Raw genomic sequence first — 24059 nt, forward strand, 5'->3', positions numbered from 1 at the left:
CTTTGAGTTCCTCTTATTAAAATACCTATTTCACTAAGTCACCTCCCAGGCCCAAAGACCTGACAGAAGCTCTTGGTCTCTTCATGGTAGTGCCAGGACCACCTCTGCTGGCTGGCTGGCTGATCCTCCATGTGTCATTCATTTGGCACCAACCCTACAGCTAAATAAATCCCACACTAAAATAACCCCAGAAAGCCAAGGACAACACTTTTTTTTTTTTTTAATTTACACAGAAACACATGAATAAATTCTCATTGCAGAAAAAGAAAAAGAAGACAAAAGGGAAAACGAACTATAGAAATATAGAAAATACAAAGCAAAAGCTCCCCACATCCAGTCATACTCCCCCCGGAAACCGGCACTGTCATCAGTTCACTGTCTCCTTCCAGACCTTTCTATGCCCTCTTTAGCACGTAAAGAAATAGGGGTTTTGTTTTGCGTGGTTCTTTTTACAAAAATGGGATTGTTTGGGGGTTTCTGGATCGCAGCTTGCTTTTTCCATACAGCAGTTTGTCTTCAAGACCTTTTCCAAGTTGCAGAGGATTTTGTAGGAGGCCTTTACATACTTCATTTTCCTGTTGATAGACATTGAGGTTGTTTCCAAAATAACTGATGGTTTCATTTTAGCACATCTTCCATCACATGAAATTATCATTTTAAAATTATGAATTAGTATCAAAATAAGAAATAAAAACATGAATTCTGGATTTTTTGGTATTCCAATTGCTTTTGTTTTTATAGCTACATACAATAATCATAAAATTTTTTCCTAGATTGTTTCTATAAAGTAGCATTATAATAAAAATAATTTAAGAGAAAAAAGTAGAGGGTCTATACTTTGCATTTCTTTTTACATACAAGCTTTTGATCTTGGACAAGTGTATTAGTTAAATATTGCTGTGTAACAAATTACCCCCAAACTTAGGGGCTTAAAACAGCAAACATGTATTATCTCACAGTTTCTGTGTGTCACCACAGCTGGGTCCTCTGGCTCAGGGTCTCACAAGGGCAATCAAACTGTCAGCCAGGCCTGGGGTCTTGGCTGGATGTTGGCCAGAGACATCAGTTCCCTGCCATGTGGGCCTTTTCACAGGGCTGCTCACAGTGAGGCAGCCAGCTTCACCCTCTGAGGGCTGAGAGAGGGACAGGCAGAGAGAGAGCTAGTCTTAGTCTTATTGTAACCTGATCTGGAAAGTGACATTCTATCTCTGTGGCTGTATTCAGTTCATTTAAGGGAGTCAGTCAGTCCAGCTGTCACACAGGGAGCAGAGACTGGGGGCAGGGATCCTCGCAGCCATCTTAGAGGCTACTTACTACAGCTAACTTGGCCTGTCCCTCAGTTTTGTCATCTGTAAAGATTTACCTTATAAGAGACATTGTGAGGACTAAAAGAATTAAAATATGTAAAGTGCTTAGAAGAGTACCTGGCACAGAGGGAGCACTAGAGAAATAGTCGCTAAGTGCAGATACAAAAATAACACAAATGTATATACCTATTCCGTGCGATACAGTCCTATCTCCATGGTGATTATTCAAGAAACACTTGCTTACATGACCCATAGTTATTCAAAGGAAGTTTGAGCATGTGGAAATCACCCCTGAAACGAAAGTACGTGGTAAAGGTAAAAGTTCCTACCATAATTACCAGGGGCCCCCACAGTCGCTTCTAAATTTCCCACAAGCTTTCCCCATATCAGAATTTCCACGCAGCAAGCTTCAGTGCACTCCTGAGTCATGTCTAAATCTAAAGAGAAAAAGCTGACCACACTCTGCTCTGAAAATGCACACCACTCGCCTGATTGCAGAAGTTGCCCAACGTGCAAAACCACACAATCTGTAAGTTACAGAAAGGGCGAGAGCGTGTCTGCCTGGCTGGGACGTTCTGCATCATGCTCAGCAGTTCAGGTGAGAGGAGGGGCTCACCTGTGAGCTGTGTGACAAGACTCACCCTGACATTTTAAGGAAAGAAAGGTTACTCAGTCCACCCCACTAAGTCTTCAAAGGGTAGTACAGAGGGGGAGATGGGTTAAGGAGAGGAGTCCTGCTTTGCACGTGTCCTTCTTGTGCCATCTGTGGGTGGGGGGAGGAGGCCCACCTGTCATGCAGCAGATGCGGTAAATGAGTCACGAATCAGGAGAAACACAGGCTGGACCCCGCCCCCTCCCCAGGCAACAAAGTCACCCATTAAACACAAGCCCAGCCACAGCAGCCACTCTCAAGGGCAAATAAACCTCGCACAACTCTGCATCCATGCCCCTGACAGAGATGCTCTGGCTGACGTGCCCAAGGTGCCAACGGCCGCCTTTCACTGATGCAAAAGCCCCAGGGAGGAGGAAGGACTGGAAAGGCCAGCCCGGCAGCCTGGAGAGGTCACCAGCAGGTCTGTCCACCTACCTTCAGCAGCTGCCCAGAGGAGTGTTGGTTTTTTAAATTATCCCGGTCGACTTAATCAGGAGTGCAATGATCTGGAGGAGGAAGCCAGGAGAAATTTCTCCACACCACGGGGGGCATTTGCCAGGGTAAGAGTGGATGGCTTAGTTGTATTTTTAGAAAAAAACAAATTCTCTCCACAGAGGATTGCTTTTCCTGTTCTTTGTTTCAACACATCTGAAACCAAATTGCTCTTTGAACAACCAAGGCCCAGCTGGTCGGAACACTGAAAGCTCATGTCAACAGGGCAAGGGTGGGGGCCGGCTCCTCCAGTGAGAGCTAGTAAGCCCTGGAAACACGAGGGGCGCCTGCACTGAGAGGCCAGAGGTGGAGGGAAAGAAAATCAATTCTGGTAATTAATTCCACTTGCTTGGGTTTTAAATTAAAAGTGGAAAATGTTATCTCCAATAAAAGTGAAACTGTGGGTGATTTTTTTCTGTTGTCACTATCATGTTCTTAAAGCGAGAAAAAGGTAAAAATGGAATAAATAGAATATGACTTAATTATTTTCCTCTCCAGACCAGCTAAGGAAAGAATTAACGTGAAGTTGCCCACAAAATTCAGTGCTTGCCTACAGGCTGTGCAACTGTGTTCCGACTGTGGAGGGCACTAATCTTGAAGCCTTAACCAGCCTGTAAGGTGCGGTCAGGCCTGACTGAAAGGGATAGAGACTAGGAGTTGAAGGAGGGTGCGGAGCATTTTCCAACATTATCAGCTGTGTAATCTTGAGCAAATTAATCTCCCTGTGTCTTAGTTTCCTCAACTACAACATGGAGATGATAACAATAATACCCATCCTGTAAGGTTGTTGCAAAGTGCTTAGAACCACCCACACCCGGCACAGAGTGAACACTCAATAAATATTAGTTAGCATTTTGTATTCCTCCAGAGCACCCTTCTAAAAACTCAGATTCAGCCATGCCACAGCGCTTTTCAAAAACCTACAGTGGGGAACCCTTGTCATTGAGGTAACAATCTTATCAGTCCAATTGAGGCTCCCATGCGCCCTCCACCCCCCAAGTCCCAGCGCACCCGGATGCCTTCTCTCACCGTGCTCTCTCTCCTGCTACAACGTCCCCCCCCCCCCCATGCATCTGAAATCCTCTCCCGTGAGTGTCTGGACATGACGCTGCTCCCTTACTAGAACGGAAACTGCAGCAGAACCATTCTCAGACCCAAACAGCGGCTGGTGCAGAACAAATGCTGGGGAAACATGTCCCGATTGATGGAATGACGTCACCTCTATTAATTATTTTCAAGATTTAGATCAAATTCCACCAATTCCATGCATGTAGTCTTTCCAGATAACCTTTATAAGATTAAACTTGATTTCTTCTGGGCTCTAAGAGCATATTTCTTGGACAGATTTTATTCACTAATACTAATATTAAACATTCACTAATAATATTTCTTAAAAATAACAACTAACGTTTAAGCAGTGCTTATGATGAGCCAGGTTCTTGGCATTTATCAAACCCATTTAATGCTCACTACCCACCTATAAAAATAGGTAGTTTTTATCCCACCCTTACAGATGCGCAAACTGAGGCGCAGAGAAATTAACGAAGTTGCCCAAAGTCACAGAGATGGTAAGCGGAGGGCACCGTTCTTCACCCAGTCCCGACTGTTCCCTTCCACCGTCTCTCCTACAAAGTATCATCCGATTCCCTCTAGGTACCCCCTTCCCCAATTCCAGTGTCAGTGGCTCAAAGTATGTAGAAAAGCAATTTAACTGGCAGCACACAGTATACATTAAATAAACATGTGGTTCGCTCTGGGCTGTCACCCCCCTCGGGCGTCCGCTAGGGTGCAGGGCGAGCGCCGACACCTCGCATCAAAGCCTCGGACTTCGGCGGTATCTCAAAGGCGAGGACGCAGCCCGTTGTGCCGGAGAGTCATCCACTGTCTTCCCGGGCCTCACGACCCAGCCCACGTTTCTGGCATTCCTAGGTGATCTCGCACGCTCCTTTTGGCAGACGCTGTCCGTGAACTCCCTCCCGGGCCTGCTCTGCAAGTCAGAGGCGCTCAACTCAACGAAGCCTGCGGCAGGTCCGCTGAAAAAGGAATCAAGCGTTTGCCCCCTCCCGCCCTAGGGAGCAGGACCAAGGGGTGGCCTGAACCCACCCTGAACAGCGCGACACACGGTCCCGTGCCCGCTCCGCCCACAGCCCCGCGTCCTGACGCCGCGTCCCAGACCACGAGCCGCTGGCCGGTGACTCACCCCAGGCGGAGACCTCGGGCTCTTTCCGACCCGTGGGGCGCCCGCGCCCCGCCCCGCCCCCGTGCAAGTCCCCGCCCCGCCCGAAGTCGCCCTTGTGGTTGGCGCCCGGGGCCGCGTCGGCGTGGCTCCTGGGGTGTGGCCGGGGACTCGGGCGACGCCTCCGCGAGGGGCGGCCCCGCCCCGCCCCGGAAAAGCCGCCCGCGCGCCCGCGCCCACCGGGCATGCTCACTGGCGCGGCCGGCCGGGCCCGAGGCAGCGCCGGCGCGAGGCGGTCCCCGCGTCCCCGCCGGAGCCGCGCCCAGCGCAGGGCGGCTCTGCCGGTGCCCGCGCCCGGCGGCCGCACACGTGTCCCGGCGTCACGTCCGCGCGCGCCCCCGGGGCTTGCGTCAGCGGCCGCTCCAGAAGCGGCTGGGCCGGGGCTCTGCGCTGCGCTCGGGGTCGGGCGCGGAGGGGCGCGGGCACGAGGGGGCCCGAGAGCGGCGGCGCGGCCAGCCAGCCCCCCCCCAGCTGCGCGCTGTCCCGGCCGCCGTCCCGGGCTGGGCGCGGTGGCGTGGCCCCGGAGCCCGGCGCCCGCGGGGCGCGCGCCGCCCTGACCCCGGCGGCCCCGCGGCAGGCAGGCGCCCGCAGTTCCATGGTGGGTTCGGAGCGCGATGAGCCGCCCGTCCTCCACCGGCCCCAGCGCTAACAAACCCTGCAGCAAGCCGCCGCCGCCGCAGCCCCAGCACGCCCCGTCCCCGGCTGCGCCCCCGGCCGCCGCCACCATCTCGGCTGCGGGCCCCGGCTCGTCCGCGGTGCCCGCCGCGGCGGCGGTGATCTCGGGCCCCGGCGGCGGCGGCGGCGCTGGCCCGGTGTCCCCGCAGCACCACGAGCTGACCTCGCTCTTCGAGTGCCCGGTCTGCTTTGACTATGTCCTGCCCCCCATCCTGCAGTGCCAGGCCGGGCACCTGGTGTGTAACCAATGCCGCCAGAAGTTGAGCTGCTGCCCGACGTGCAGGGGCGCCCTGACGCCCAGCATCAGGAACCTGGCTATGGAGAAGGTGGCCTCGGCGGTCCTGTTCCCCTGCAAGGTAAGGCCAGGTGCCCTCGGCGCACCTCCGCCCGGTCACCTCCCGGAACTCCCGTGTCTTCCAGCCCACTCGCGGGCGCGGAGAGGCAGGTGGCATCTCTCTTGTTAAAAAAAAAAAATGCGTACACTTTGTCTACCCTCCCCCATGCCCACCTGTCCACTTTGGCAGTGGCCCTTGACTGACAGTTGCCCGGGCGCTGACCCCAGACTAGTTGGCACGCGCTCGTGGTTAGGGCACATCGCGGCTGTCCCGCGCGGTGCCCGCGTCGTCTGCAGACGTGTACTCGGGTGTGCTTAGTGGGGCTGGCCGCACAAGTACAACTTGGACCGGGAAGCTGACTCTCTACAGGGTATTGAGGAAAGAGGAAATGGGCGAGTAAACGCGCCCTTTACCAGCACTGGGCTTGGAAGGATTGATACTGGATTCCTCCTGCCCCCCGCGCCTGCCGTCTGCGCGCCCCTGACACGTGGGGGCCCTCGGGAGTGTAGCTAAAAAAAGGGCGCCCTACAGCCTGTTTTTCTCCAGCAACAAGAAAACCCTGCAAGCCACGCCTTTCCTTCTCCTAGCTTTCCAAGGACTGAGGAGTTGTGTTTTCTTACTAAGTGGGGTGAAAACAAGAGTTGATCAGGAATTTAACAGGAAGGGCACGCAGGAGCTGTTGTACAGTTCCTTAAAGCCCATCACTGTATTTTTTATTTAGTTTAAAAAGTTCTTGATGCTCTTGCTAAAAATGCAAACTACTAAGACAAGAAAAGTGAAGTGAAAGACCAAGACCTCTTGCCTCCTTTCCTACCATTGTTAGGTTTAGTGTGTATCTTCATAGACTTTTTCTAACTATGTGTAAATATACTCTCACAGCTGAGTATAGAATCGTAGATGTCAGTGTGTCTGGAAGGTTTATATATACACAGGCATAGATGTAAGTTTCTCCTCCAAAAATGGCTTCTGCAGCTTGCTGTTTTAGATTCATATTATCACACCTATTTTTCTATGTCTGACAACCTTCATTGTATCTTAAATGGCTGCAGAGTATTGCATCGTGTGGTCATATTATAACATCGTTTCCCTCTATCTATCACTTAAAATCTTCAGGAGCAGTTTCAGAGACATACCTGTCTAGATTACCTCTTATAACCTAGGGTCATACCATGAAGTTTGTTTTCTAAGCTTAGAAATGGGAATAATGTCATTAATACTTTAGAGTTTTGTTGTAGAAGGAGCTGTCATGCCTCTTGGGCCGTTTAGGCTGTCCTGCATTTCTCCTTGGTGCTGCTGATTTTTATAGGGCGAGAGCTTATTTTTAAATTAAAAATAATCCACCAGAGAATTGAGCTTGGGACTCAAGTCAGTAAAATGAGTGATTTAATTTGGTCTGTGCCCTGCCACCCGTCAGTTTTAAAATAGCATATTCAAATAAGGGTTTGAATCTGTGTTTGGGCTCTGGGTTTCAGTCAACCTTAATCAATGACTCTGCTTTCAACCAGTCCTCATCTAATGCTTACTAATTCACCCAGCCCAGGAGTTGTTTCTCGTTAAATTTAGACAAAATATTTCCATAATTTTCTTAGGGTCATGAAGAAGGTGGCAGCCTGTTGGTCAAGAGAAGATTGGTGATAGTGGACATAAGAGTGGATATTTGGTGTTTGAGATATATTGTGGGAGTTGGGGGATGGGGAGATGCCCCACAGGATTTCTGGGGAGCCATCTTCTCAGCCCTTCACTTCCCCCCAAACCTTCAGTGGCCCAGAGAAGAAATGGCTTTAGGTGAATTACAGTTCACAAATGAGCATTCAATATCAGTCAGTATTCCATGATTTATTTTTAAAAAGCCATCTCGTAAGAGCATTCTGTTGCTCCTGAGAGAGGGAAGGAAGCAGTTATAATATGCTATGTGCAGTGTGAAGTTTCACCTTCAGGATCTGGATTCTGGTTCCTATTGTAGCGTATGTTCTTTCCTAACGTGTAACATGCTAGTGACGTCTCTCTTGAAGAATAGTTCTCTTGGGAATCAGGGGTACCCAGTGTTTCTGTACATATCGGTGATTGCCCAAGACCCTATTCTGTAAGGGTGCAGTTGCGCGAAGCTGTCATTTTGCAAGCTGAAATTAAACAGATCAACCATTCCCCTACAGACCAGGAACCAAGAAAGTGATCTTGGGGTCCTTTTGTGTGTATGCATGTGTGTGCGAGTTATAAAGCTGAAATATGCATGTCCCGACTTTGATTGGCCAGTAATCCAAACTGTGGAGAGGGCAGCTCAGCCAATTAGTTTGGATAAATCAAACTTGGATGTATTCAGAGGCCCAGCAAGCAACCAAGGTATGTTAGTTGGGGAGGATGAGAGCATACTAAGGCCTATGTCAGCTTCAACAAAGTAGGTCTGTGTAGCTGGCCCTTTTGCCTGCACTTGCTCCTGGAGATCACAGGGACTGCCCTGTCACTGCCCCTCCCTGCCCTCAGATCTGTCTCATGGGCTGGCTTACGTGAGAAAACCAGTGTTGGGTAGAGTACCAGTGCCCAGGTCTCCATTGCTTGCCTGGGGGACCACCTCTGGGGGCCTGGACTTCCTCATCTGTAAATGAGGGAGTCGGACTGCTCGACCTCCAAGAACCTGTAGCTTCTAGCATTCCATGAAAAGTAGGGCAGCTCTGTGGAATGCTTACGGGATGCTCTCTGTGGGCCAGCCACTTTGTGTGGGTCATCTGTTATTAGATTGCCTTTCTTCTTTGCAGGTTAGGAAACAAATGCCTGTGGAGAGGTTAAGTGTTGAGTGACTTGTAAGGGTCACACAGTGGCCGGTGCATGACCTGCACCCCAAAGGTACACATCACACCTTTGTACTACTATGTGGGGATTTTGAGTCTGAGCTCATACTCCAAGGCTCCAAATCATAACTGAAGGTTGACACCAGTGACAGAACCATCTGACTGATGAAGTCACCAGATGGGCCTCTGATGGGAAAATCCCAATGAGACAACATATATGTTCACTATAAAGTTCATTGGTGGGAATTTTTAGGGCATTTGGGGTGAGAAGTTTGGGGGGAAATAGCCTACAAACCTAATATTTGGGAGGATTTCATCACAGCTCTGAACTGCTCATGCTTCACTTGGCCCCAAAGTGGCCGTGTTGCCAAATAGCTTCCTTACACAGGTGTGGGGCCCATTCACTAAAGGCGAGAGTGCTGCCAGCTCCTCTGACAGAAGGCACTACATGCACTATTAGCCTAGGTCTCCTTTTAAAAAAAAAATGTCTCTATCAGAGCGTGGCTGTCTTCCACTTGTGGTATTTTTAGTCCATTCTACAGCTTGTTGCATGCCTGAGGAGTTTGACATCCTGTCCCCATATCTCAAACCCACCACCTCAGTGGAGCATGGGTGTAGAGGAGAAGGGAAGGTTGACACATGTGGCCCCACCAACCAGTGTATTTTAACATCTGCCAAGTACTTCTCTCCACAACGGTGGGAAATGCTGACCCACTCCAGCCCACTTACACTACAATACATTTTCTTTCCGTTTTTTCTTTGTCTTCTCCACAAGTTTCTAGTAGCATATCTCCAAATAATTACTGAACTGGAAAGCCTCAGTCAGACAACTCTTCCCCGCAGTGGGATTGTGACAGAGCTGTTTCTGTTCCTTAATAAAAAAAAGTCAAGTCAGATAACCCAGTTGAAAGTTAAAAGCTCCTCAGTGTGCACTCATCTTGTCCAGGGCAGACGACTCTGAACACCAGCAGGGCCAGGTGTGCAGGGAGCGAGGCCTCTGACACGTGGCCTTGGGCTTCAGGAGCCCTCGTGGAGCCGTGGAGACGGCTGGGAGCTAGAGACTGCGTGCTACCTCCAAGAGGGCAGCCTCTGCTCAGCTCTGGCTGACTGGCAGGGGCGGGAGGGAAGGTGGATGTGGCCATGCCAGACCTTTGGATTTTTTCAAGAAAAGTCATAAATCTTGATTTTTAAAATGTTAAATATCTCAATTTTTTCTTACTTTTTTTTAAATATTGGCCAAATTCAGATTTAAAGCCAGCACTTGCAGGCCAAACCGACCATGTCTGCAGGCCAAATTCCAGCTGCCACTGTGCAGCCTCTGATCTGGTTCTCCTGTAGGGAGCATTTACTGAGGGGAAGTTCTCATTTAACTCTTACCGTACATGAACCCTGGACTCTGAGAGGTCACAACTGTAGGTGATTTCAGAGCTCATGTTGTTTTCATCTTTATTTTGCCGACAGAATATTCCTTCCTGGCCATTGGGAGATCTGAACTGTTGTCCTGTGACTAGATGTTTGACTTCGTACACGTCAGTTTATTTCTTTGCATCTGAATGTCTTTATCTTTAAGAGAAAGAGTTGGGGGCCGGCCCCGTGGCTTAGTGGTTAAGTGTGCGCGCTCCGCTGCTGGCGGCCTGGGTTCGGATCCCGGGTGTGCACCAACGTACCACTTCTCCGGCCAGGCTGAGGCCGAGTCCCACATACAGCAACTAGAAGGATGTGCAGCTATGACATACAACTATCTACTGGGGCTTTGGGGGAAAAAGTAAATAAATAAAAAATTAAAAAAAAAGAGAGAAAGAGTTGGGCTCAGTGATTAAGTGATTATACCAAGGATCCTTTTTGCTCTGAGATTGCAGAATCTAGAAAGCTGTCCCAGGGAAAAGAGCACAAGGCAGGAGACAGAATGGGGTCCCCCCCGAGCCTGATCATCGGTTAAAAAGAGTGGAGACAACACTCAGCTGGTGGGCGCTCCGAGATCAGAGTGGAAGTGCTGCAGAGGGCTTTTGCTTCACCAGATCAGATGGAAGGTGGGTGGTATTAGGGTGGTTGCTAGGTGATGGGCGATCAATCACCTAGAAGTCTGAAGGGATGAGCTGATTTACCAAAACCATTTCAAAGATCTCTTCTTAACCTCAAAAATCCTCCTAAGACACAAATCATTTACTTTGGGAATTGTCCCCGTGGTCTTCACTCCTGGCTGAAGTTGAGCAGGTTGTCTCATAAAAGCTGTGCTGGCAGAGCCCATGTACACGGACAGTGAGGCTTGAGATTGTCAAGAAGGAAACTGACAATACAGCTTTTGAGTGTAAAATTAAGAACAGAAGCACCGGAATGCCAGGGAGGGGGACTAAAGTTTAATGCTAACTCTACGCGTAGTTGGCCAAAGATTTTTCACAGGTTACCACGGCCTGGAACTGGAGTAAATCATTGTTACTTAAAGTTGATCTTTAGTACAACCAATGGAGGCAAACCGAAAGGTACAGCAGGTCTGGCCTGTAAAGTCCCCAGTCTGGATTGGTTAGATTCTCCCGTTCTGCATTAAAGCCCCTTGAAGCCCCATATAAAGTGCTATATACATAGGACTATGGTGAGACCTCATGTGAAATGTCCTAAGAGCCAGACTTGCACATCTGACAAAGCTTGTGAACAATGGCATTTCTCGTTCAAACCCATCAGGTCCCCACTCTTTGAAAGGGGCACATAGTAGGTATGCATTTGCTAAAGCGAATACCAGCATGTATATTGCTGGTAAGTCGTGCAGAGCATGATCATATATGGGGCATTCGAATGTGATTCTGCTCTGGACATCCTGAAAAGGAAAATAAGAAAGCCAAAACATTTTCCTGATCAAATGTATCTTTATATTAAACCTTAGCATGTACTTTCTAAGGCTTAGGAGAGATACTGAAAATTCTTTAGCAGAATTTCATCAACTTTGCCCCAGATGCCCATCTTTCTCCATTTGTTTCTTAAAAATTGGGAAATTGTCATTCTCATTTCCAGTTGGATAGAGATTTTATGTAATGATTTTTAGACTATACGGTGTCTGTGAGATAAAAGGTGACCCCCTCCCGGTTTTCAGCAACAGACACTGTGGAGGTGGGTGGAAGATGTACCTGTGTGAAATGCATGGGCCTGGGCCCAATCTCACAACTTTGAATCCACAGAGGTAGTGTCTTTGGGTCAGTCCTCCCGCAGGTTACCTCCTCCTCGGGTTGTATTGAGGGCAGGCCCTGCTCAAGCCTCCTGGTCCAGGTCCCCATCTTTCCCCACTGGGACTGGCTGGTGACCTCTCCAGGCCTCAGTGGCTCATTGGTCAAATGGGGAGATGATTGGGTTGTTGTGAGGATCAGACTCATTATTAATTCATGCAGAATGCCACGCACAACCCAGCACAGTATACACTAAGTAAATGTCACAGTTAGAAGCTGACAGCACCTGGCCAGTGTCTGAGGTCAAGTCCAGGCATAAACTTTAAGAAGAAAAACAGGAGTCTCCCTAATTTTCTTCCGTAGATTCTCACCCTGAGGCTCTCTTCGCTGCTCCTGATCATGGAGAGTTCCATCGAGCCAGCAGAGGTGGCCCTGGCATTGGTTTCCAGTGATGAGACATATTTTCATTTCTTTAATGCTTTTAGAAGGAAAGCCAGTTGGATTACACAGCATTTTTTAATGTGTGTATTTTATTTTACACATTATAAAAAATATTTTTAAAGTTATGATCATTAGTTTTAAATGTAGAAAGTAATAAAAAATTAAAATCTCCTATTATCCCCCACCTAGAAATAACCACTATACCATTTTTGCATATGTCTTTGCAAACTTACTTCTACATCAGTGGAGTTTTTCATTCAAAAAAAAAAAAAATAGGTAAGATGGGGAGTCCGCATACTCTGTCATAACCTGTTTTTTCATCTGACACATCATAACTGCTTTTGCACATTGTTAAATAGTCTTAAGGTCATGTTTAGTGGCTGCATAGTATTACAGTTCCATAACAGTATCTGAGTTATTTAATCAAGCTCCTGTTTTTGGTCATTTAAATCATTTTGTTTTCTTACTGTGATAAAAAAGAAGAAAGTACTGCTAAACTGAATCCTTGTGCATAAGAAAATAATTATTTCCTAATGATAAATTCCTAGAAGTTGAATGGTAGGGCCACAGGGTGTACGCAGAAGTGAAAAGCTTCTGATAGTAGAGCCAGATTGCCTTCTCACTTGGAATCATCGGCAAGTGCAAGCCCATTTCTCTCCGGCACCCCCACAGTGGAGGTTGGCCTTCCGTTTGCTTATGCTCCTGCCTGCTTTTTCTCCCTGAAGTAACTTCAGGCCACAGTTGGCTCCTCCTGATTACCCACTAACTTTTCATCTGCCTTGGAATTGCCAGCAGCCCCAAGCCTGCTCCTTCCTACACACCATCTGCCTAGCCAGCCATTGCCTCCCCTCCGCCCTCGTCCTTCTGAAACTCTGAGTCTAACGGTGGAGAGAGATGTGCCACAGAGCCCCTCTGAGTCTTAGGAGCAGAGGAGTCTGGGGACCTCCCTGCAGAGACGGTGTCGGGGCTGCGTTATAGAGGATGAGCGGGAGTCTGGGGACCTCCCTGCAGAGACGGTGTCGGGGCTGCGTTATAGAGGATGAGCAGGAGTCTGGGGACCTCCCTGCAGAGGTAGTACTGGGGCTGCATTATGGAAGATGAGCAGGAGTCTGGGGACCTCCTTGCAGAGGTGGTGCTGTGGCTGTGTTATGGAGGATGAGCAGCAGTTTGCCCATGAAGAAGGAAGGAATGGCAGATCCCAATGGGCTTAGGTGCAGAGGCCAGCGGAGCTGCTCGTAGAGAACGTTGTTTACCTCTCTGAACTAGGTATATCTCATGTTATCCTCCCAATTACTTTGAAAGGGAAATAGGACATGGTTAGTATCCCTCTCCAAGAGATTTGCCTACAGTCATACAGTTTGTGAGTTGGGGAGCAGAAACTCCAGAATGGCCTTGTAATTACACATACAGTATCTGCCGCCTCAGCCTCCTGCCCTGTGTGCTGCCCACTCCACCTTGCTGAGGACAGCGATCTCCTTCCCATCCCAGACTCACATGGTGGTCTCGAGAGGGATGGCAGTGGTACAGGAGGAGCACTCTTTATTAGGACTACCAGGTAGAAAACAGGATGCCCAGTTAAATTTGAATTTCACATAAACAATTTTTGGTATAAGTATAACCCAAATATTGCCTGGGACACATTGGGCATCTTGTATTTTTATTTGCTAAATCTGGCAACCCTACCACTGAAGTTTTCTGGTGAATTCGATTGCTTTAGTTGAGAAATAAAGACTGCTGAGGGATGTGGCGCTGTCTGGAGAGTGGTCAGGGCCGTCAGTGTGTTGATGCAGGGGAGCCTGGCGGGGAAGAGTGAGGGCCAGTTGACAAGGTGGCCATGAAGCCTTAACTCTGAAGAGACTTACAGAACTGGTTCTCCAAGATGGTGTGTGGCCACTGCCAACTCGAGCTATAGTCAGATGAGAAGCACACGTGGTCAAAAGTCAACTTTTGTTTAAGTTTCTAAGATTAAAAATAAAGCCCTGCCAGCCCAGGCAGTCTCTATAAGGCCACATTCACTCCCCTCCCCAATAGCAGGATGTTCTCAGGTTACTGTGACAATACTACGCCCAAGTCTTCTACCAAGACACCTTTAGTAAGAGCTGTCTGCAACATGGGGGTTGTCAAAAAGGAGGAATTTTTTGAACCCAAGATTTTAATTGGAATTGCCTTCTCCAGAAGAAAGTTGATGAAGTTCAATGTCAGTATTTTCTTAGTCTCACCACCTTTGGTACTGAGTGACGTTGTCTTCTCATATTATCTGTGGAACCGTGACTGCACTACTGGTTGATACTTATCTCTTCACTACCTCATAGCGAGGGGAGGAATTTACCATTTGAGTTAAGCGACAATTCGCCAGTGTTCTTAGAGGAAGGATGCTAGACAGATGCAGGTCGAGTATTATAATTAAGTCACAAGAAGAGCTTTCACTTTCGCCTGTTGCCCACATCTGAACTTCTCCACGGTACATATAGTCAAGGGATGAGTTGTGGGCTGTTTTGTAGACCCACTCAGGGGTGACACTGTAGGATCGATTCAAGGTCACACAGGACACTGGGCATTTGAGTTCTAATCATAGCTACTCCACCAGTGGTTGTAAACACATTTTTAGCAAGAGGGACATAGAGCTGTCAAAATGACCACAGAGTCGTCATTTCCCCATCTGTGTAAGGTTTCAGAAAAGCTGTAAACACCCCCACCCCAAATAGTTTATGTAAATACAATGTGTGAAGTGATTTTATCAAAAATTACAAAGCAAACCCATAGTGACTGAAGTCTAAAATAAATATTTTGCCTTGTGTGACCTCAAGGTCTATTGAATTTTTTTTCTAATTCTAAGTTCCACAGTAAAACTTTTAATTACAGTAAAATTAACATGGTGGAGAACAGTCATCTTCTGCAGATAAACCTCATATTTATTCATTTACTAACAAGTATTGGGTGGGCAGGAAGCAGACAGTAAATCAGCAAGTCAATGATCAAAATTAATAGACCCATAAATTAACTGGAAAATAACCTGCGATCTTTCAGTGATATTTTGGGGGCAGATAAACACATTTTTAGTAACAAAGGAGCTAGCTTGAATTGCTAGAAGTCCTTTTAAAAAGTGGTAAAATTGAAGTTTAACTGCTGGTTAAAATGTAAGCTTTGCTGTGATTTGGGTCTATACCAGGTGTAGCTACAACTCCCATTTGAACAAGTCTAAAGATTGTTGAGAAGAGAGACTCCAGCCAGTAGGCCCCTAATTATCTGCTGGTCATACATAATAAGTTATCCTGCCAGGAATTCATCCTTCCAGTTGGGCTCACATACTCTGATTCCATCTTTGGGGTTCACCTGCCCAATGCTAACGGGGTCAGCATGTAAGGGGAAGGAGTTGGGGTAAGTCATTCCTGGAGCTCCTCTTTCAGATGGGGTCTGGAATCCAGTAGGAGTTCACCTTGGACCACTCAGGGTGGTGGATAATGAAACTGCAGAGGCTGGAAACTATAGTCCAGCGCCCCGGATCTGTCAGGTGCCCACAGACCTTTAGAAGGATCAGAGGAGCAGCGGTGAAGGCTTTGTCTTCTGTGGGGGTCAAAGAAGTGTGGGTTATTACAACAATTGATGTCTGCATTGCACAATTTTATTGATTCACTAAAATGCATCCCAAAAGCTTCTAGTAAGAGAAAAACTATTAACTTAGTTGTGTTTACATGTGGATATGTAGTTAAAAGTATGTTTTCTCTAAAAAAGAAAAAAAAAACACTTATGATAAAACTTAACTCATTCAACCAACTTTGCAAAAGGAATCTCTATCCCATAAAAGATAAATATGCCAACTCAGTCCCTGGATTCTTTTAATGTGTTTTTATTTTTATATGATTTCAAATTTACACAACAGTTGCAATAATAGTACAAAAAATACCCACATACGCTTTATTCTGATTCACCAGTTGTCTCCTTTTTGTCACATTTGCTCTATCATTTGTGCGCTCTCCATTCATACCTGTGTTTTTAAACCATTTGAATGTAAATTGTAGGCATGCTGCCCCTTGACCCCTAGATACTGCACCATGTTTCTCCTAAAAACAGGGACATTTTCTTACGTAATTATGGTACGCTTATCAAAATCAGGAAGTGCGACCTGCAGTAGACACTGTTATCTCATGCTCAGTCTGTGTGCAGAGTTCGGTTGTTGCCGCAGTAACGCCCTTTGTATCATTTTTGTTTCCCAGTCCAGGGTCACTCATTGCGTAGCCATCAGTGTGCATTTTGTGATGACAGCTTGTGTAGATTGAAGGAAAGTGAGGTTTGCTTTTGCTTACTCCAAGACAAGGTCATTTCTTGGATTTAATTCAGAAGTTTACGACCATCAACAATAAAATGTTGATTGTGCTTTGTTTTTCTTGAGACATTCTCTTTTGAGGCGCTGGGACATGCTTTGCTAATACGTTTCACGTTTCACCGTTTCCCCGGAGGTGAGCAGATGGCGGCCGGGCGGTGACCTCAGCCCCGGGGAAGGACCTGCTTCTGCCTGGAGCTCACGGCGCCCTCATTGTTGGGGTTCAGCACATCTTTCTTGGATCTCGTAGACTCAAATTTAATTAAATAGGTTAAATGACTTGTTCTAAACCAGTCACAGGAACCATGACCTTCACTAGCACCCCGGCTGAGGAAGGTTATTCTGCTTATATGATTGTTCCATAAACAAATATAATGTGACTGTGTTTATTAGGTAAATAACAGGTGTCTAGTATTTGACTATGTTTCTGACCTGTCTTGTCATGTGTATTTGTGTGTAAAGGGGTTTCTGTGTCAAAAAGGGAAAAGCCCTGTCTATATTCCAGCTTAAAAACAGCCTTCAAACTCCATGCCCAGGAAACAAATCAGCACTATTTACTGCTTTCTGCAAAGACTTACAAAGGAGGCACCAGGTCACACATTGCCTGTCATGGCAGAACACGTTTGCACAAGACTTCTGAGCCACTGCAACACGGAAGGTTTCTACAGAGAAGTCAGAAATGTTATTTCAACATTTTGTGTCTCCTTCTGCTGGTCCATCTTCCCGCCCTCCATTCTTCAGCTTTGGGCTTCTGTGTGGTTGTGTGCCTCCCACCAGTGCCCCCCCCCAGGTTTACTTACAGCAAATTCCCACCGCACGCCCACCCCCAGGGGGCAGGAGCAGAACTTCCCTGTGGAGACATCTCGTTTGTAGCTGTGGACGTGTCCCAGGACACGCAGGCAGCCTCTGCGCACCGTCCAGGAGCTGTATCTCAGGCACCAGAGTGCAGCAGGGGGCCGGGCGTCTCCAGGAGGAGGGCATCCTTGGACCCTCACGTCTGGTGGGCAGGCCCTTTCAGAGTGTGAAAAGTGAAACCTCAGGATGTTCCGGGAGATGCCAGAGAGGGCTAATTACTGGTTCCTTATTTGTGAGGTGTTGCTGCCCGGTTCCTGAGGGAGAGGCCTGCCAGGCTGTTTTTCTCCTTGCAAACCAAGGAGGAGGTTAATATTAGAACCCTGTGGGCCCTGGGTGTGTGTGTGTTGGGTTGGGGGCTGGGGGCTGGGGATCAAGGCAGAGGTAAATTGTTTCTTTTTCTCAAAACATTGATTCTTTGTTTGACTCCTAAGCTGGTACGTGCAGGGAAAGAGCCCCAGAGGAGGAGCCGGGGACAGAGGAGGAGCAGGGGACGGATGCAGCTCCACCCCTGCTGTGGCCACGAGTAGTGACCTTGTGGCTGTAATGAGTCAGCCAGTCTGTGAGACGGGCCGAACCAGCTCCCTGGCTACCTCCGTGCTTTGCAGACGATCAGAATCTAGCTGTGTGTGGGGCTGGATCCCTGAGCTGTCCCGGGTCGTGGGCGTGGGACGGGGCACTGATGGGCCTGACCTGCTTTCCGGTGGAGGACGAGGGGCCAGGACGCCTGTCCTCGAAGCTGTGATTGTGGTGCCCGGCCAGGTTTTGTCATTCGTCGAAAAACTAGTGGCTCTCAACTGGGGCGACTTTGCCCCGCAGGAGCCATTTGGCCATGCCTCGTGACTTCTGGTTGTCATGACGGGGAAGGTGGGGAGCAGTTGCTACTGGCATCTAGTAGTTAGAGGCCAGGGATGCTGCTCAACATCCTACAATGCACAGCACTGCCCCCACCACACAGAATTATCTGGTCTAACATGTCAGTAGTGCCACTGGAGAGAAACCCTGAAATAAACTAAACTGGCGGTCCAGTCCCTTGCAGAATCCAGGCCTGCCTCCCCCCTTAGGTATTATCCCCACACACCCTGTGCTAGACCGGATGGAACCACTCCATCCACACTCCTCTCTGTCCACAGGGAAACTTTCCTCCCCCTTCTCACCATCCCCACTGTGAAATCACCTGTCCCCCCGTCTTCCTTGGTCATTTGTATTTCTGGTGTATTTGAGTTGTCTGTTGTTGCAGTGTAGGGCTCCTCTCGATGGGAAACCCAAGGGCGGGATCTGGCTGATTTGGAATCTCTGTGTGTTCTAGGGTGGAGGTTCACAGCCCTTAGAAACCCCAGGAGCTTGTCAGGGAAACACCAGCTCAGGGGCCAGCGCAATCTGGGTCGCTGCTCAAGGCCCCTGGATATACAATCTCGGGGAATTCACAGGCCTGAAGCCCTCCCTCTGATCTCTCCTATGACAGCCCCTATTGTAGGCAACAAGAACACCCACCATGCTCTGGAATGTCATTCCAGAAGTGCTGAGACTGTTACAAGTATGAAGTGTGGCAGCAGAGTGTGTGTGTGTGTGTGTATGTGCACGTGTATAAAGTCTAGATCTTTTCTTTTTAGAGAGCGTCTCTAGTCCAGCATCATAAAGTGCACCAGTGGTCATGAAGACGCGCCCTCACCCCTGACGGAACGGGGGAGGAGCAGACTGACATTCAAGTTAGCTTGTCTAGAAAAAGCAGAGCAAACACCTAACACTTCAACAGTAGGTTTATTTGAGTTAATGGAGGCTGTCGCAGGGTCTTTTCTCATAAGGTCATTGTCCACACGGACGCTCAGTGAGACCTTTCCTGTTTGTGTGGTTTAGGGAGCTTCCCTGTCCTCTGTATTTGGGTTGAAGGAAGAGTGTGTGACTTGTAAGGCAAACCATATGATTCAGAATCTACATATTCTACTTGAGTTACACGAGAGAAAATTCTAAAACGATGGATGGATGATAAATACTTGCATACGTTGGAGCTCATGAACGTGGAGTGGTTTGGGCTCTGGGTCAAGGAGGAGGAGCTGGTACTTTTCTGGCCTCTCTGCCAAAGTTCATCTTGTTCCCAGAATTATTCCTGGGCATCGTGGTGAACAGCCTGTTCTGAAACGTCTTCAGACCCAAATATTGATGGCTTGTTTCAGCCAGAGAATCTGCCAGGCTCTGGGCTAATTCTTGCTATTTTTATTGTGTGAATGTGTGTTTTTAAACTTAGGGCAGAAATGCCTCACCCATCACTCACAGAAGAACAGCGGAAGGCCCTGTATTCCTAGTCACACCCTAGATTTAAAACATGATTAGTAGGAATTTGTTTTTTAGGGCCTTATCCTTGTTAGGAACACAAAGTATAAATATATACGGATAAATAAATTTGTTTCTCCTTCTGATTAAATTTTTTACACCCATGCTTTTAAAATTAGTCCATAGTTAAAAAAGATGAATAAGCAATTTCTATGTGCAAGGTAAATAACAGTGAGATAGTTCTGCCAATTTCTGTGGAAGATTATTGTAATCCACTTTAGGAATGGGGAAGGAAAGAGCTGCATTTTTCTTTAAGCCGCCCTCTTCTTCCTTATTAGGGAGGCTCATCTCCTGAGGAGTGGAGGCCGGCGTCTTTGCCTCTCTGTCCTGTCAGTGAGTCAGCTTAGGCCTCGTCTGGAGGAGGAGCTCAGCGCCTGCTCGTTGCTAGGGATAAATTCAGCTGTAAAGATTAGAATTGGACCTACTGAAAGTTCATAAGGAGTTTATTCCTGAAGGCGGGGTAGGGAGAAGCAACAGCGGCTGTAGGGGTTTGGTTTTGTTAGTAGTTGGACACGACATCTTAGAAAAATGACCTGGTCCGGCCCTCATTTGGTGTCCCCATGTCTCAGTAGGGGTGGGGGAGTCCAGGTGGGGTAAACAGACAGTTTACCTGCCACTGTGTGCTCGAGGGGATGAGGCTGACATCTGGTTTCACCCGAAAAGGTGATTCGGGTTTCCTTGTTCTTTACGAGATGCCAGCACAGTGCGCCGGGCAAGTGTCTGCTTGTGGCTGATTCTCCACCTGGCATCTGGGAGTTCACGTGCTCATTCCTGGGAAGGCTGGGAGCAGAAGTCTAGTACCTTTTGGCGTGGGCTTTTCCATGATGGGTGTGATTTACCCATTGGGAATGTCATTCGGAGTGCCGAGGGGGAAAGGGTTTGTTCCTCTCCTGCTAAGGCAGCGTTTGAGGGGCTGACTGACTGAAACTCACCTGGGACAGGGGCCCACTCCAGGGCCCACTTTCATTCCCCTTCCTCCTGGGCCTGTCATGAGGACCTGACGTCCCTGGTCATGAAGAGGTGTGCACTGGCCTTGAGGAAGTGGTCTGGGGAACGTCTGGTGGGCTCAGGCCCTTCTCATTTTACCCTCCACTGGCTGGAGCCAAACTGACCATAGTCTCCTGAGTTGGTTAAGTAGCTCCTGGGTGTGATTTCCTTTCACCCAAAAAGTATGTTTACAGCCCCTGGGGGGAGAGGGTTTAAAAGGTGAGGGAGGTGAGGTGATATTCTAGCAGTGTGAGGGGTCTCCAGCCCTCCCCTGCCCTGGGCCAGTCACGCCAGCAGGCGAGAGCAGGGACCCAGAGGGCAGCCTTCCCCACCGCCTGCCTGCCAGCCACCACTTGGAGCCAGGAAGAAGTGGAGGGGACAACAAAGAGGAATTAGGCTATTTTCAGAATGGTCTTTAGGTGAAAACCAGTCTGGAGATAACCCACATTCCTTGCCCAGCCTCAGCCCTAAGCGATTTTAAATTCCTTTAAAAATTCTTTCAATTCACAGAAAATAAGGGGGAAGGTCAGGTTTTATAGGGCTGGCTGAGTGGTTTTGTTTGAGATGTTTATAGTGGGAGCGCTGTAGTTCTCAAGTTTTTAATGTAGGAGTGGGGGCATGGAATGCAGTGCAGTCCTGGCTCAGGACGTGCCCCTGATTTCATGCGGGGCTGTATTGATGGTGAATAGGAACTGAGACTTGTAAGTATTTAACTCATCTCGAGCAAAAGTAGCTGACACAAGAATGCAGTTTGAGCCCCAAAAGCCTGAGTGGGTGAGTCCTCTCAGAGGCGTGCACCTGTGGAAGCTCTGAGAAGGCCCGATGGCTCAGTGTGTCTCTTTCACCCTTGCAGTACGCCACCACGGGCTGCTCCCTGACCCTGCACCACACGGAGAAGCCGGAACACGAAGACATCTGCGAGTACCGGCCCTACTCCTGCCCTTGTCCCGGCGCTTCCTGCAAGTGGCAGGGGTCCCTGGAGGCCGTGATGTCTCATCTCATGCACGCCCACAAGAGCATCACCACCCTCCAGGGAGAGGACATCGTCTTCCTAGCCACAGACATTAACCTGCCAGGGGCTGTCGACTGGGTGATGATGCAGTCGTGTTTCGGCCATCACTTCATGCTGGTGCTGGAGAAACAGGAGAAGTATGAAGGCCACCAGCAGTTCTTCGCCATCGTCCTGCTCATCGGCACCCGCAAGCAGGCCGAGAACTTTGCCTACAGGCTGGAGCTGAACGGGAACCGGCGGAGACTGACCTGGGAGGCCACGCCGCGGTCCATCCACGACGGCGTGGCCGCAGCCATCCTGAACAGTGACTGCCTTGTTTTTGACACAGCCATAGCACACCTTTTTGCGGATAATGGGAACCTTGGAATCAATGTGACTATTTCTACGTGTTGTCCATGATGCCCTGAAATCATTTGGGCATCGTGCTCTCTGGTTAATAAAGGTTTTTACAGATGTTTTATTCACTGTGTCTTCACAAGTCAGGATCCACATACCCTGTGTTCTGTCTGAACAGCAGCTTCCCATCTGGCGCCGGCCCAACAGAGTTCATTAAACTGGGATGAATGGGGTTGGCCTGTTAGTCATTTGGAGGCTGTCCTGTGAGCTAAAATCAACTTGATTATTCAGTTTTATTTACTTGCTGAACAGCACTTGACAGGTTGCTCAGGGCTCCTGTAGACCAGTCTGTCAGGAATGGGAGGCTCCTGCCTCCCTGTGTTGGTCCCGCCAAGTTGACAAAAGCACAGTGACTGTCAGCAGATTCTTTACTTTTATCTTGTTTTTAGGGGGTAGGAATCGTTTTAATGCATTTTATACGGTGTTTCTCCAACTGGACGGCTAACCAGTGTGCACAGAATCACCGGAGTGCTCCCCTTCAACCTGCGGAATGGGGAGCCTGTGAATTCAGCAGTCTCATCAGGTGACTCATTTACGACAGTCAAGTTTGAGAAGTACTGGGTTAAATTGTGGAAAAGGGTCCAGATTTTAAAGGTGCTTAAAGATTGCCCTCCAGTGACTCTGTCTACTGTTTTATCCCCCGACAGCCCCCCACCCCCCATTAAAACCAGAACTACAGTCCCCGTGAACACTCCTCAGATTTGGTCGCTCATGTTTGGGGTGGATTGCTGAGGAAGGCGAGTCGCATGGCCATTGACAGGTCTCGCGTCGTTAGGTTTTGCTCATCACTAGTGCAGATGACCTGTTTATGCGTGGTTCCCTCAGAGGTCCTCCTTGACAGTAGATGTTGGGAAAGACTAGATCAGTAGAGTTGAAAGAGCTTTATAACCAGTGTCATATGCTTGCTATTTAAAGGTTTGTGTTGGGTTTTTTTTGCCACATTCACTTTAGTTTTTTAATAAATATTTTGCAAAAATGAATGGTGTGCTTCATTTTCCCAGTTGAGTGATGTGTATTAATTGGGGACCTACTGTGTGAAGGTGCAGCAAAGCTTCACCACCACTTGGGCTTGGAGCCTCCCTATTTCCCCCTGAGGAAACAGTCCTGTGTCCAAGGTCATGGCACGGGGCAGTGCAGCACAGGGCTCCGGACTCACTTCTCTGGACGATGGAGCGCCAGAGTCATGAGTCTCCTCCTTGGAGCTGTCCTCCCTGTCTGACTGCGCTAGCGTGTAAAAGAAGCGTTATTTTGCCTGTTTTAAGAGTAAGAAGGGAGAGGCTTGGCTAGAGCTGGTGTCCAGAGTACTGGGTTTGAGCCAGGGTGACCCATTCCCTCAGTCCCAACCCTAATCGCTCCAAAGAATTCAGAATATTAGCCCCAAGTGCACGGTGAGGATTGAAGACTACTTACCTGAGCAGCCCGATGGCATTGGAATGGCACCAGGTGGGAGAGATGGCTTTAGAGTTGTTTTTGGTTTTTAGGTGAGACGTTGTATTGAATTTTTAGCCAGGATAGAGTTCTGGCAGTTAGGGAATTGCTCAAGTAATTTATCTTCCAGGATATTCTTCAAATAAAGGCGAAAAACTGTGTCCTAAACAAAAGAAGGTGCTTATAATATGTTTGGTAAATGAATGGAAACCACAACTTTTGTCACCAAGCCAGATAATTACAAGCCAGTATCTAGAGAGATCCTTGGGGGTGAAACTAGGATCCAGGAGCAGGTGGATTTTGACCCCCAGGGGCAGAGCTGGTCCAGTGCGCACAAGACACCCAGGCCATGTGTTGTGGGCGTAAATGAGCCTGTCATCCCTGCCTGTCCACATCTGGCCATTCGTGTTATATATGATGGGGAATCAGGACTGATGAGTCCACAAGGTACAAAGGGAAAAGCCATGGCAGCACTGATCCTAGAATTGAGACTTCCTGACTTCCAATTCAAACATGTTTCTAGAACTTAACAAATGAAAATACAGTTTTAGGCAACAAAACTCTGAACTTTTACTTTCTAGAATTATTTAGCTCCTTTTTATCTCCGTCACTGGAAATATGTAAACTTAACTTTTTTGTGTGTGTGTGTGAAG

The 24059-nt window shown here is 48.3% G+C and overlaps 1 protein-coding gene and 1 long non-coding RNA gene across 2 annotated transcripts; one reads left to right on the forward strand and one right to left on the reverse strand.

The window, feature by feature from the left end:
• Positions 1-3781: 3781 nt before the first annotated feature.
• Positions 3782-4702, reverse strand: LOC147916952 (uncharacterized). The gene is made up of 2 exons (XR_015552345.1): positions 4652-4702; positions 3782-4484 (listed from the first exon to the last, which is right to left on the reverse strand). It is a non-coding gene; the product is annotated as an uncharacterized LOC147916952 (long non-coding RNA).
• A 282-nt stretch (positions 4703-4984) lies between these two features.
• On the forward strand, positions 4985-22042 carry SIAH2 (siah E3 ubiquitin protein ligase 2). Its single transcript, XM_087430394.1, has 2 exons — positions 4985-5718; positions 21424-22042. Exons 1-2 carry the CDS (start codon positions 5302-5304, stop codon positions 21979-21981), a joined length of 975 nt encoding a protein of 324 aa, XP_087286520.1. The 5' UTR covers positions 4985-5301; the 3' UTR covers positions 21982-22042.
• Positions 22043-24059: the final 2017 nt, after the last annotated feature.

The sequence above is a fragment of the Ceratotherium simum genome, chromosome 5, assembly GCF_057802395.1.
Source record: "Ceratotherium simum simum isolate JZ-2026a chromosome 5, ASM5780239v1, whole genome shotgun sequence".
Lineage (NCBI taxonomy): Eukaryota > Metazoa > Chordata > Mammalia > Perissodactyla > Rhinocerotidae > Ceratotherium > Ceratotherium simum.

Coding starts and splice junctions, on each gene's coding strand:
- SIAH2 (XM_087430394.1), top strand. CDS start 5,302: ATGAGCCGCCCGTCCTCCACCGGCCCCAGCGCTAACAAACCCTGCAGC. Junction 5,719..21,423: donor CGGTCCTGTTCCCCTGCAAG/GTAAGGCCAGGT, acceptor TCACCCTTGCAG/TACGCCACCACGGGCTGCTC.